General features: G+C 56.1%; 1 protein-coding gene across 1 annotated transcript; it reads left to right on the top strand.

The window, feature by feature from the left end:
• Positions 1–1,352: 1,352 nt before the first annotated feature.
• Positions 1,353–2,655, top strand: FOXS1 (forkhead box S1). Its single transcript, XM_005568641.5, has one exon. It carries the CDS (start codon positions 1,414–1,416, stop codon positions 2,404–2,406), a length of 993 nt encoding a protein of 330 aa, XP_005568698.2. The 5' UTR covers positions 1,353–1,413; the 3' UTR covers positions 2,407–2,655.
• Positions 2,656–11,188: the final 8,533 nt, after the last annotated feature.

Raw genomic sequence — 11,188 nt, 5'->3', positions numbered from 1 at the left:
CTCTTCTGGGCCTGACCTGTCTGGACCTCCCGGCCCGAGGCTGCAGCTGGGGTAGCCTCAGTCCAGAGTGACAATCCACAGCCATGTTCATATCCCCACTCCATACTAGGTGCTGGATTCTGTGTAAGGGGAACCTGTTGCCTCCCCACCATGGCCTGGACAGCTGAGGAATCATCAGCTCCGTGTTAGAGATGGGGAAACTGAGGCTCAGCCAGGGTTTTGAGGTGTCTCTTGGGAGGGAGAATGTCTCTCCCCAGATAGCTGTCCTTCCCACACCAGGCACTAGGGGACGACAGGGGCTCAGCAGAACTGAATTTCATGGGCTCTGCTTACCGTCCTAGGTGCTGCTCCCTCCAGAGCTAGGAGGACAGGGTAGGAGTGGTGTGGTCCCGAGGGCTCTGCACCGCAGGAGAAGGCAGTAGGCACAGGCCCGGGAGGAGAATAGGGAAAAGCAGGAGTAGAGGTAGGGATTAGAGAGGGCCCTGGGGCGTCTCTCACTCTAGGGGAACTGGGCTCAGGCCCTGCCTTTCTCTCCTCTCTCTCTCTCTCTATTCACTCCTTTCACGCCTTGTGTTTGCACCTGTGTCTCTCTGTCTCTCCTTTCTCTCTGGCTTTGTGGATTTCCTTGTTTCTGCCTACTCAGTGATTCTCACTTTCTCCGTATACTACATGTGTGTCTGTGTGTGTGTGTGTGTCTGTGTCTCTGTGTGTCTGCGTGCTGCTTGTGTGTATGTGTCTGTGTATGTGCTTGTGTGTGTGTCTGTGTGGATGTCTATGTGTCTGTGTGTCTCTGTGTATTTGTGTGTGTGCTTATGTCTGTGTGTGTCTGTGTCTGTGTGTGTCTTTCTCTGTGTGTCGGTGTGTCTCTGTGTGTCACTACGTGTATGTCTGTGTGTGTCTGTGTGTATGTCTCTCTGTGAGTGTCTGAGAGGCTCTGTGTGTCTCTGTCCGTTATGTCTGCCTCTGTCTTATCTTTACCTCTCCATCTTTCTCCCTCTTGTGATATCTCTACCTCTCTCTGTCTCTCTCTTTTTCCCTGTTTCATATGTTTCTGTCTCTCTCATTTTGTTTTTGTCTCTGTCCCGCTCAGTTTCACATCCTGTCCCTCCCCAGCCACCACCACCCAGCACACGTGGGCTGAGGGTCTCAGTCCCTTCCTTCCCACCTCCTCATCCCTGGCAGCTGCTCGGCTTCCCACTACTGGCCTCTCCTGCCCGCCTCTCTTGGGCCTTGCGGGAGTAGGGCGAGGGAGGAGGGGAGGACAACTCAGCAGACCCACCCCTTTTTGCCTTTCCAGGCTGGGAGGCTGGGCCAGTGGAACTTTTAACCAGCCTGGGCAGGCTGTTCCGGACGTGAGCCCTGGACGCCGAGCCTGACCCAGCAGGTCCTGGCAGCCCGGCCAGCCCGGCCAGCATGCAGCAGCAGCCTCTGCCCGGGCCCGGGGCCCCTGCAGCTGAGCCAACCAAGCCTCCCTACAGCTACATCGCCCTTATTGCCATGGCCATCCAGAGCTCGCCGGGGCAGCGGGCCACGCTCAGTGGCATCTACCGCTACATCATGGGCCGCTTCGCCTTCTACCGCCACAACCGGCCCGGCTGGCAGAACAGCATCCGCCACAACCTGTCACTCAACGAGTGCTTTGTCAAGGTGCCCCGCGATGACCGCAAGCCAGGCAAGGGCAGCTACTGGACGCTGGACCCTGACTGCCACGACATGTTTGAGCACGGCAGCTTCCTACGCCGCCGCCGCCGCTTCACCCGGCGGACAGGTGCTGAGGGCACCAGGGGCCCGGCCAAGGCACGCCGTGGACCCCTCAGGGCAACCAGCCAGGACCCAGGAGTCCTCGACACCACGACCAGCAGGCAGTGCTCGTTCCCACCAGAGCTGCCAGACCCCAAGGGCCTAAGCTTTGGGGGTCTGGTGGGGGCCATGCCAGCCAGTATGTGCCCAGCAACCACTGATGGCAGGCCTCGGCCACCCACGGAGCCCAAAGAGATTTCCACGCCCAAGCCTGCATGCCTGGGGGAGCTCCCCGTGGCCACCTCATCTTCCTCATGCCCAGTGTTTGGCTTTCCTGCCGGCTTCTCGGAGGCTGGGGGTTTTAATAAGGCCCCTACACCCGTCTCGTCCCCGGAAGCAAGCATCGGGAGCAGCTACCAGTGTCGGCTGCAGGCACTGAATTTTTGCATGGGGGCTGACCCAGGCCTTGAGCACCTCTTGGCTTCAGCAGCCCCCTCCCCTGCACCACCCACCCCTCCAACCTCACTCCGGGCCCCGCTGCCCCTGCCAGCTGACCACAAGGAACCCTGGGTTGCAGGTGGCTTCCCTGTCCAGGGAGGCTCCAGCTACCCGTTGGGGCTGACCCCCTGCCTATACCGGACGCCAGGAATGTTCTTCTTTGAGTAAAGGCAGCCTCGTCTCGGGCAGTCCCTGCAGGTCCCTCACCCTCCAGGCTGAGCCTGGCTCTAGGACCTGGAGAACTCTCGAAGGACCCAGCCCTGGTGAGCCAAGGACAACCACACAGAAAGCCAGGATGGAAACGGTGCTCAGCCTGGCCCCTGGGGCCTCTGGACAAACTTGGGGGTGAGGGGAAGCGGGGCCTCTTGGGATTGACTCTGTGGCTCTCAGGGCCAATAAAGCCATATGATGATGAGGGTCAGCTTGCCTGGTGGCTGGGGACTGAGGGCCAGGGCGCCCGCTTGTATGTGGGATGGCTATAGCTGTGGGGTTGTGCAGCAGGGGCAGAGACCCTGGGTGGGAATGTCTCACATGAGGTTTTCTCCTGCTGGGGACTTTCTCAGGGAGTTTCCCAGAAAGGGAGAGGAAGGGGAGGTAGGGAATGGGGGGCAGGGAGAGGAGGATACAGGCCAGGGAGAGACTGGGCAGGGGCAAGCCTGGGCTGGCGTGAGGGACTGATTCTCCAGTCTCAGACACTGGGACTCGATAGCCTCCATAGGCGCAGTCGTCATAACCCTGACAATTTGTGACCCTGATGCTGTCCCGGGCTTGTATATATCATCTCACCTGTGTGACATGGAAGGTTGGCCCCGTTTACAGTGGTGGAAACAGGCTCACCAGCTCCAACTCTAGATGGCAAATGGATGGCAGAGGGCAAATCAAAACCATACCTGTGTGGCTTGCAGCTTGAGTGCGGACACGGGTGGAGAAGAGGGTCAGGGCAGAGCTGGTGGTGGCCCCCAGACATGGGAGGGCTTTGCTGAAATCCTGGAAGGCCAGGGCTAGAAAGGCACCCTTTACCCATTGCACAGACAGGGCACCTAGAGTTCAAAAGGCAGCACCTACCCCTGTTTGGACTTCCCACATTAATGGGGGCGCTCCCCTGAGCCCCTAGCTCCCTGAGGTCCTCTGGTGACTCTTTAAGACGGCATTTCTTGGGGCCAGCGGCATGGTCTGTGACTATCCTACTAAGCCCTGACTTTTGACCTTCTCTAACTACCCCTTCACAAGGAAGCAGGAGAAATGGGGATATTCCTCGTTAGAGGAACAGAGATAGGAACCTGAAACGTCGCTGTCCTCACAGACCCCAGCACTGGAGGAGCAGAGGCGAATGGCTTCCTGCCCAGAGCCTCGGTCCTCCTATCTGGATCATGGGCACAGGGAGAAGAGAGAGGGATGCTGGGGCACCCCTATTCTGGTTTTTGGTATGTGGTCTAGAGGGTCTTATGTCCCACGAGGTTTCACCCAGGGGGCTGGAGACCCCTTCTTGGGCAGGCAGCCCTGTCCCCTCCAGAGGCCCTCCCTTGCCCAGGCAGCCCTGAGGACTCCAGCCTCTGCTGCTCCCTCCTCCCCCAACAGGTCCCCTGGGGCCTGGGAGGAAGCGAGCCCGGCTGGACAGCCCAAACTGTCTGGTTCCCACAGTCTCAGAGCTGGGGTGGAGGGGGACCTGCAGGGTGAGAGGGGCTGGGAAAATGCCTGGCCAGCTGTGGGGCCCCTCCCCACCATGCCTGCTGAACCCCAGCCCGGAACCCATCTAACAATGGGGAGAAGGAGCAAGGGTCTGTGCAGCCTCCTATGGGCAGCCTCATGGGGCAGAGGGGAGAGGAAAGGCCCTCTGTGTGCAGGGCATGGTAAGGAGGGGGAAGCAGGCTCTTGTGTGAGTCTCTACCACGGTGTGTGCCTGTGTGGATCAGTATGTCTCAGGCTGCGTGTGTGTATATGACAGAGAAAGAGAGAGATGCAGAGAGACAGACCCTGCAGAGGCAGAGACAGACAAGATTCAAAGGGATGAGAGTTCTTTCTCAGTTGGGTCAGGGAAAGAGGCCTCTGCTGGGCACTGTTCCCATTGTGCATTCCTGTGGAGCCCTGGTGACCCCAGTCCCTTCCCAGCCTGGGTTCTGAGCTACTAGGAGGAAGGGAGGCCGGCTGGGCTGGGGGAGCCCAGGCCTCTGCCGCCGCACTCCCCAGCATCCCCCTGAACCACGGAGGTTTAGCTCTGCGCTAGGGTGGGGACTTGTGGAGAACGAGGCTGAGTCTCCTGCTCATCCCTTGCCCTGGGGGAACGTGCGAAAGGGTTGCCGACATGCAGGCTCAGAGCCTCCTCTGCACATCTCTCTCTGGCCTCCAACATAGTCGTGAAGTGAAGACAGGCCCCCTCAGCCCCAACTCCCCAAGCAGGACCTTGGACTCAGTGCATGCCTTGGACTCACTATAGGAACCTGGACCAGTGCCCAACTCTCTGCATTTCACTCCCTTTGCCCAGTGGTTGCGGGGAAGGGCAGCCTGACTCAGTCTGAGTCCCAGGAACGGATCTGACCTGGGGGATGGCCTGGAGGAGGTCCCTTCTCTGGAGGTGCTGGGCAAGGAGACACCATGATCTCATGCACCCTTGGCTAGCTGCCCAACCCGGGACCCCACCCATGGGGCCTCCTGCCTTCACATTCTTTCCATGACCAACATTCACCTCTGGCTCCCAGCTGACCACCCTCGTCTGGACAGGGGTTGCGGGGGACAGTGAATGCCTCTCTCGACCCAGAGAGAGCCCCTTGGCACAGATGGAGAGACCAAGGCCAGAGAAGATAGGTGACATGCCCAGGGTCACACAGCAAGGCAGGAGCAGAGCCGCTGCTCAACCCATCCATGGCACCCCCTCTGATGCCTTAATGTAGCTCTGGAGGGGAGGGATGGGGCCATCTCGCTGGACTCTGCGCCTAGGACCCTCCTCATAGGAAGGTCTGTCTCCAGGAGGGAATCCCAGTCCCCATGCCTCCTTTTCAGCAGGTGAGAGCAAAAAAGGATACCGAGACCCTCACAGAGTTAGACGAATCAAATCCTAAAATGGGAGAATCAGAATCTGAAATGAGTATTTCAGAATCTTCCAGAGTTTTTAATCATAGCAACTCAGATTCCTGGAATATCAGAGCCTGAAGGGCACCTCCTGCCCGATTTCTGAATCCTCTCTACATTAAAGTGGTCGACATCACATGGGGTTCCAAGAACGGGGAGCCCACTGCCTTTCCAGGTGGCCGGCCCCTTCCCACAGAAGCGTGGCAGCTCTGAAAGACCATTAGGAAGCTTCACCTGCTGGGCCTCGGCCTTTGTTCTCCTGAGGGAGGAGAGAACTCCTGGCCCCGGGAGAGGCCACCCTTACCCACCCACAGGGCTGGCCTTCTCAGCGGGGCCCTCCTTCCCAATGCCTTATCTCCAGCCTGCTCTCCGCCCACCCCCTTCCTTCCCTGGTTTATGGCATTCCATGGCCCAGAGTTAGACACTCTTGCCCACACCCCAGACAGTGCCTTGGCTAAAGGGAAGGAGACCCTCTTCCTTGGAGGGCAGGGCCCTGCAAAGCTGCCACAGTGATGAGAAAAAGCTGGGAGGTTGTGTCGGCCAGCCTGGCATGCCGCCTGCTGGGAGAGTATGCAATCCAGGAATCTAGACCTCAGCCAAAACATCCCTTCCACACCCAGACTCCCATCCACCCAAGGACCAGGCACCACGTCCTAACTGTGTGACCTTGGGCAAGTTGCTTCCCCTTTCTGGGTTTCCCCCATCTGTAAAATGTGGACCCTAACAGTACCTACCCCCATGATGTTATTGTGGGGATTACATGAGTTAATATTGGCAAAGTGCTTAGAACGGGGTCTGGCACATGGCAGCTACAATATCAGTATTTGCTGGCCGGGCGCGGTGGCTCATGCCTGTAATCCCAGCACTTTGAGAGGCCAAGGCGGGAGGATCACTTGAGGTCAGGAGTTTAAGACCAGCCTAGCCAACAGGGTGAAACCCTGTCTCTACAAAAAATACAAAAATTAGCCAGGTGTGGTGGCACATGCCTGTAGTCTCAGCTACTCAAGAGGCTGAGGCAGGAAGATCGCTTGAACCCAGGAGGCGGAGCTTGCAGTGAGTTGAGATCGCGCCACTGCTCTCCAGCCTGGGGGACAGAGCGAGACTCCATCTCAAAAAAATAAAATAAAATAAAATAAAATAAAATAAAATAAAATAAAATAAGTGTTTGTTAAGTACAATAAATAGGTATTTGGGTCCTGGATATGTCTCCCTTGACCTGATTTACGCCCCAGAGGAGTGTCTAGCTGCTGTGGAGGCAGGAGGACAGGATTTAGGGGGAGGAAGGACTGTTACATGGACAAGGCTTTTGACTCAGTTCCTGGCATCTTCACTTCCTTGCTATGTGACCTTGAGCAAGTGGATTCACCTCTCTGAGTCTCAGTTTCCTCATCTGTAAAATGGGGGCAATGATTCCAGTCCCCAGGACTGGTATGCGGGAAGCCTTGTCCTGCACACTACCTGCACAATTCAGTCAACAGGAATGAAATTAGAATTTATTAATAAAACAACTCCATTGGAGGACCTCATGACCTCAGTGTAGTCCTCTCCATCCCTCCCTTCACACAGGGCAAAACTCACATCCCCACAGGTCCGGAGGTGCCTAATCTCTTGTTCCCACCCTTCTGGTATTAGGTGGTGACTCAGGGAGGCAGCCGGTGGGGCAGAAAGAAGCGGTTCCATGGCTAAAAACAGGCCACTGTCAGCCAGAACCCAGCCTGGTGTCCCTGGAAAGACCAGAGCTGCCTCCTCTTGACCACAGCCCTCAGGGCCAGTTTTGAGGTCTCCCTGAGCATACAAACAAGAGAGGGCAGACCCTCCCACTCCCTTAGGACACTCGCCTCCCATGAGTTTCTTTTCCATCTCTAGGCCTTTGCAGTGGCTGTTCCCTTTGCCCCCACTGGCTGTCTCTCCACATCCACGACCCACATCACATCACCTTCTCTGAGAAGCCTTCCTGCACTTCCTTATCTAATTGGATGCCCCCAGATCATTCTCCCTCTGCATCCCATTTGTGCTGCTGAAATAGCATCTGCTGCAATGTAGAATTACTCATGTGCACATGTACTCACGTTTTACTGTGTCTGTGCCTTAGAATGTAAACCTCAGGGGCCAAGGGTTGGGTCTGCCTTATGCATTTTGTCCTCTTCCCTAACTCGATGACTAGCACATAGTAGTCCCTCCATAAAGGTTTAGGAGTGGATGGATGGAGTCATGGTCACCATTCATTCATGTGCCATGAATTAAATCCCAAGGCTGGGCACGGTGGCTCACGCCTATAATCCCAGCACTTTGGGAGGCCAAGGCTGGAGGTCAGGAGTTCGAGACCAGCCTGGCCAACATAGTGAAACCCCCGTCTCTACTAGAAATACGAAACATTAGCTGGATGTGGTGGTGGGCGCCTGTAATCCCAGCTACTCGGGAGGCTGAGGCAGGAGAATCGCTTGAACCCAGGAGGTGGAGTTGCAGTAAGCTGAGATCATGCCACCGCACTCCAGCCTGGGCAATGGAGCAAGACTCTGTCTCAAAAAAAAAGAAAAAGAAAAAGAAAAAAAATTTCTTGAAGACCTCGCCACCAACAAGTCTCCTTGTTTTGCTAATAGGCGAGGGCCACTGTGGTCTGTCCCCAGCTCCTCCTTCCTTCTCCCTCACTCACTCCAAGCAGCCTGTACACTGGCTCTGTCTTATCTTCCATGAATGTCCAGGTTTCACTCCCTCGTATCCTCCAGTTTCTGTTCAAACGTCCTCAGAGAAGCCCTGCCTGGCCGCCACATTCCCCATTTCCCCAACCACTAACACATTCTAAATTCATTATTGCCATTCAGTGTGTCTCCCCCACTGGCATGAAGCTTCATGAGGTCACGGATTTTTGTCTATTCGTTGCTTGTCTCCAGCACCTAGGGCAGTGTCTGGAACATAGCCGGGGTCGGAGAAATAGTTTTGAAACAAATATAAGCTCAGTAGCCGCACCAGGCTCCACCTACAGATCTCATGTAATTTTCTCATTATCCTGGGAAGCAGGTACGATTCTTACCCCATTTTACAGACAGGAAACTGAGGCTCAGGGAGGGCAAATAAGTAGATACGAACCCTGTTCTGTCTGACGTGGAACCCAAACTCTGTCATCAGCCTATCTCTCTCGAGTCATCTCCCCCTTCTCCCCACAGTTCTTAACAGCCTCTCAAGCAGACATGGCTCAGCCTCCACCGGGTGTCCCTGCCTCCAGCCTCTCTCCCCCATTCACTGGCCTCCTTGGCTGCGAGGATCCTTTGTAAGCATGAATCTCTGACCTCCCTTCCACGGCTCCCCATTGTCCCAGGTCAGCCTGCCATTCAGGCTCCTGCTAACTTCTCCAGACCTATTTCCTGCTTCATCTGATGCAAAAGCCCTACTGGCCTTCTCCAAGATGAGCTTATACTCAGCTCCAAGTCTCTGAACAGCGCCTGGAACACCCTCCTCACTCTGTCTGGAAAAGCCCTGCTCCTTGTGTGCCCTCAGCTTGGGTGTGACTCCCACTGAAGAGAAGAGAATAGGGGTTAGTGTCTCCTTCCTGTTCTCATGGTTTCATGAGTTTTCTTCCAGCTTCACCCTGATCCCCATCCTCCCACTGGGGTTCCAGAGGCTGTGAGCTCCCCAAGGGCAAGGACCATGACTCATTCATCCCCAGGCTCTCGCTGGGGGCCAGGCCCAGAACCGGGCTCAACACATGGTTGTGAAGTGGTCGCTGTGTGGGAAGTCAGATGGCCTGCCTCACATCTTGATTCCCCTATTCATTAGCTGGAAGCCCATGGACTTGTCCATACACTCCTTGTGCCTCAGTTTCCTCATCTGTGAAATGTCGATAATGAAAATGCCTACTCATAGGGTGGAGACAAAATGAGTTAATTGATGGAATCACTTGGTATAGTTCCTGGTGGCTGATAAATATTACCCATTAACGCGAAGGAAGGAACAGGTGCGTAGGCAGCTGCACAGGTAGGAGATTGGTCCAGGTGGGCACATCCTTCAGGACAGCCCCGGCTGCTCCACGCCCTTGGGGCAGCCCTATCACTGGCCAAATCGCTACCCACCACTGTCTGGTTGGGTCCAAGGTGGCCAGTGGAATTCAAGGCCACCGGACCCAGACAGGAAAAGGCAGCGTCACCAGCCCTGATGTAATCCAAACCAGATGTGGCCTTAGTGGCTTCCAGACCCATGGGGGTGGTCACTGTGGGCCTGGCTAAGGCCCTGAGGCAGGAAATGGTCTTGGAGGAAAACTCTCTGGGCTGGGACCAACTGGGAGGAGTGCTCCCACTGAGAGTGTTAACCCTTCTTAGCTCACAGAGGGCCCAAGACCCCATTCAGGGGAAGCCCAGGCACAGAGGTGCCTTGCAAGGGAAGAACACAGCATCGGCGTTGAGATGGACACTGAGCAGGAGGGGCCCATGGCTCTGGTGCCTGTGGTGGGCAGAGCAAGCCATGCAAGGGGCAGGGAAGCTCAGCCTGACACCCAGAGAACTGACGCCCTGGGAACCCTTTCTCAGTCCTGGTCCAGCTTGACAGTCCCAAACCAGCTATGGGCTCTCTCCCTCCATCAGGGCAGCTCCTGTGAAAAATCTTTCTTCCTTGTAGCTGCCAGGGATGGGAGCGTTCCTGAAAGCAATGGGGCTGGGGCCTAAGCCTGCAGAGAGGCAGACCCAGTTCTCCACAGGGGCTGTGGCTGCAGCTTTGCCCTCAGTGTGCTCCGTGGCCCTCAGTGGGAACAAGGTCTCTCTGAACCCACATTTCCCCATCCATATTATCAAATCTATATTGTCTGCTGCTGGGGACCAGGAGAGGCCCAAAGGAAGCACCTGATGAATCATAAAGAGCTTTCATAAAGAGCTCCTGGGAAGGGGTGGAGCTGGGTTCTGAATAGGCTTCTTGCACGGGACATGTTAATTTGCTGTGTGGCCTTGGTCAAGTCACTTTCCCTCTCTGAACCTGTTTTTTTCACCTGTAAAATATGGTGCATGAGCACCCCATCCCATCTCTCAACTGTCACAATGGCCCTAGGAGTGGCAGAGGAGAAAAGAGCTGAGGTTATCATCTTCATATTACAGAGGGGGAAACTGAGGCATGCACTGCGAGTCAGGAGTCCTGGGTTCTAGTTCCAGCTGTTACTGTCTCTGATGAAGGACCTTCCCCATCTTGGCCTCGGTTTCCCCAGCTGGATCCAGGCCCTGGATCTCCGCTGTGGCTGGACTTCATTTCCTTCCCTCCCCCCACGGCGGTGACTCATCCCTCATCAACACGCTGTGTGGCCGAGGCTCAGCATGGGTGGGGGCCAGTGAGGCCGAGAAAACCACTCAGAGGAAACCACAGGCCTGGCCCAGCTGGCAGGTGGCGGACGGGCAGGGAGGCAGGAATTCACAGCCCTAGGAGCCCTGCCCATAAGCGCACCTCCTACCAAGAGCCCAAGCCAGGTTCCCCAGGCCCCCCACTGCAAGTCAGGCTCAGGCCTCAGAGTCACCCATTCACCACCCCAAGTGATACTGCTGCAACCGGACTCTGAACTCCCCGGCTCAAACAGAGAGGGGATGGCAGTGAGGACCAGTGTTCATGGAGACAGGAGAGGGATGGGATGAACTGTCAAGGTTTCTGTCCAAAGGCAAGCCAAAGGTTTCTCAGGAGGCAGGCAGTGGTGAAGAGAAGGGACTCTGGGCCCAGACCATCTGGGTACAAATCCTGGCTCTGCCACTGACTAGCTATGTGGCCCTGAGCAAGTGGCTGAATCTCTCTGAGGCTTGACTCCCCACTCTGAGAAATGGACACAACACAACACCTCACAGAGTCACCGTGTGCAGCCGATGTGATCCTCAACACAATGTGGTGCCCAGGGCCAGCAGCTGGAGGGTGCTGGATGCGT

This window comes from Macaca fascicularis, chromosome 10, assembly GCF_037993035.2.
Source record: "Macaca fascicularis isolate 582-1 chromosome 10, T2T-MFA8v1.1".
Classification (NCBI taxonomy): Eukaryota; Metazoa; Chordata; class Mammalia; order Primates; family Cercopithecidae; genus Macaca; species Macaca fascicularis.
Note: the sequence above shows the minus strand (reverse complement) of the source record. Positions and strands in the feature narration are given on the sequence as shown.

Coding starts and splice junctions, on each gene's coding strand:
- FOXS1 (XM_005568641.5), top strand. CDS start 1,414: ATGCAGCAGCAGCCTCTGCCCGGGCCCGGGGCCCCTGCAGCTGAGCCA.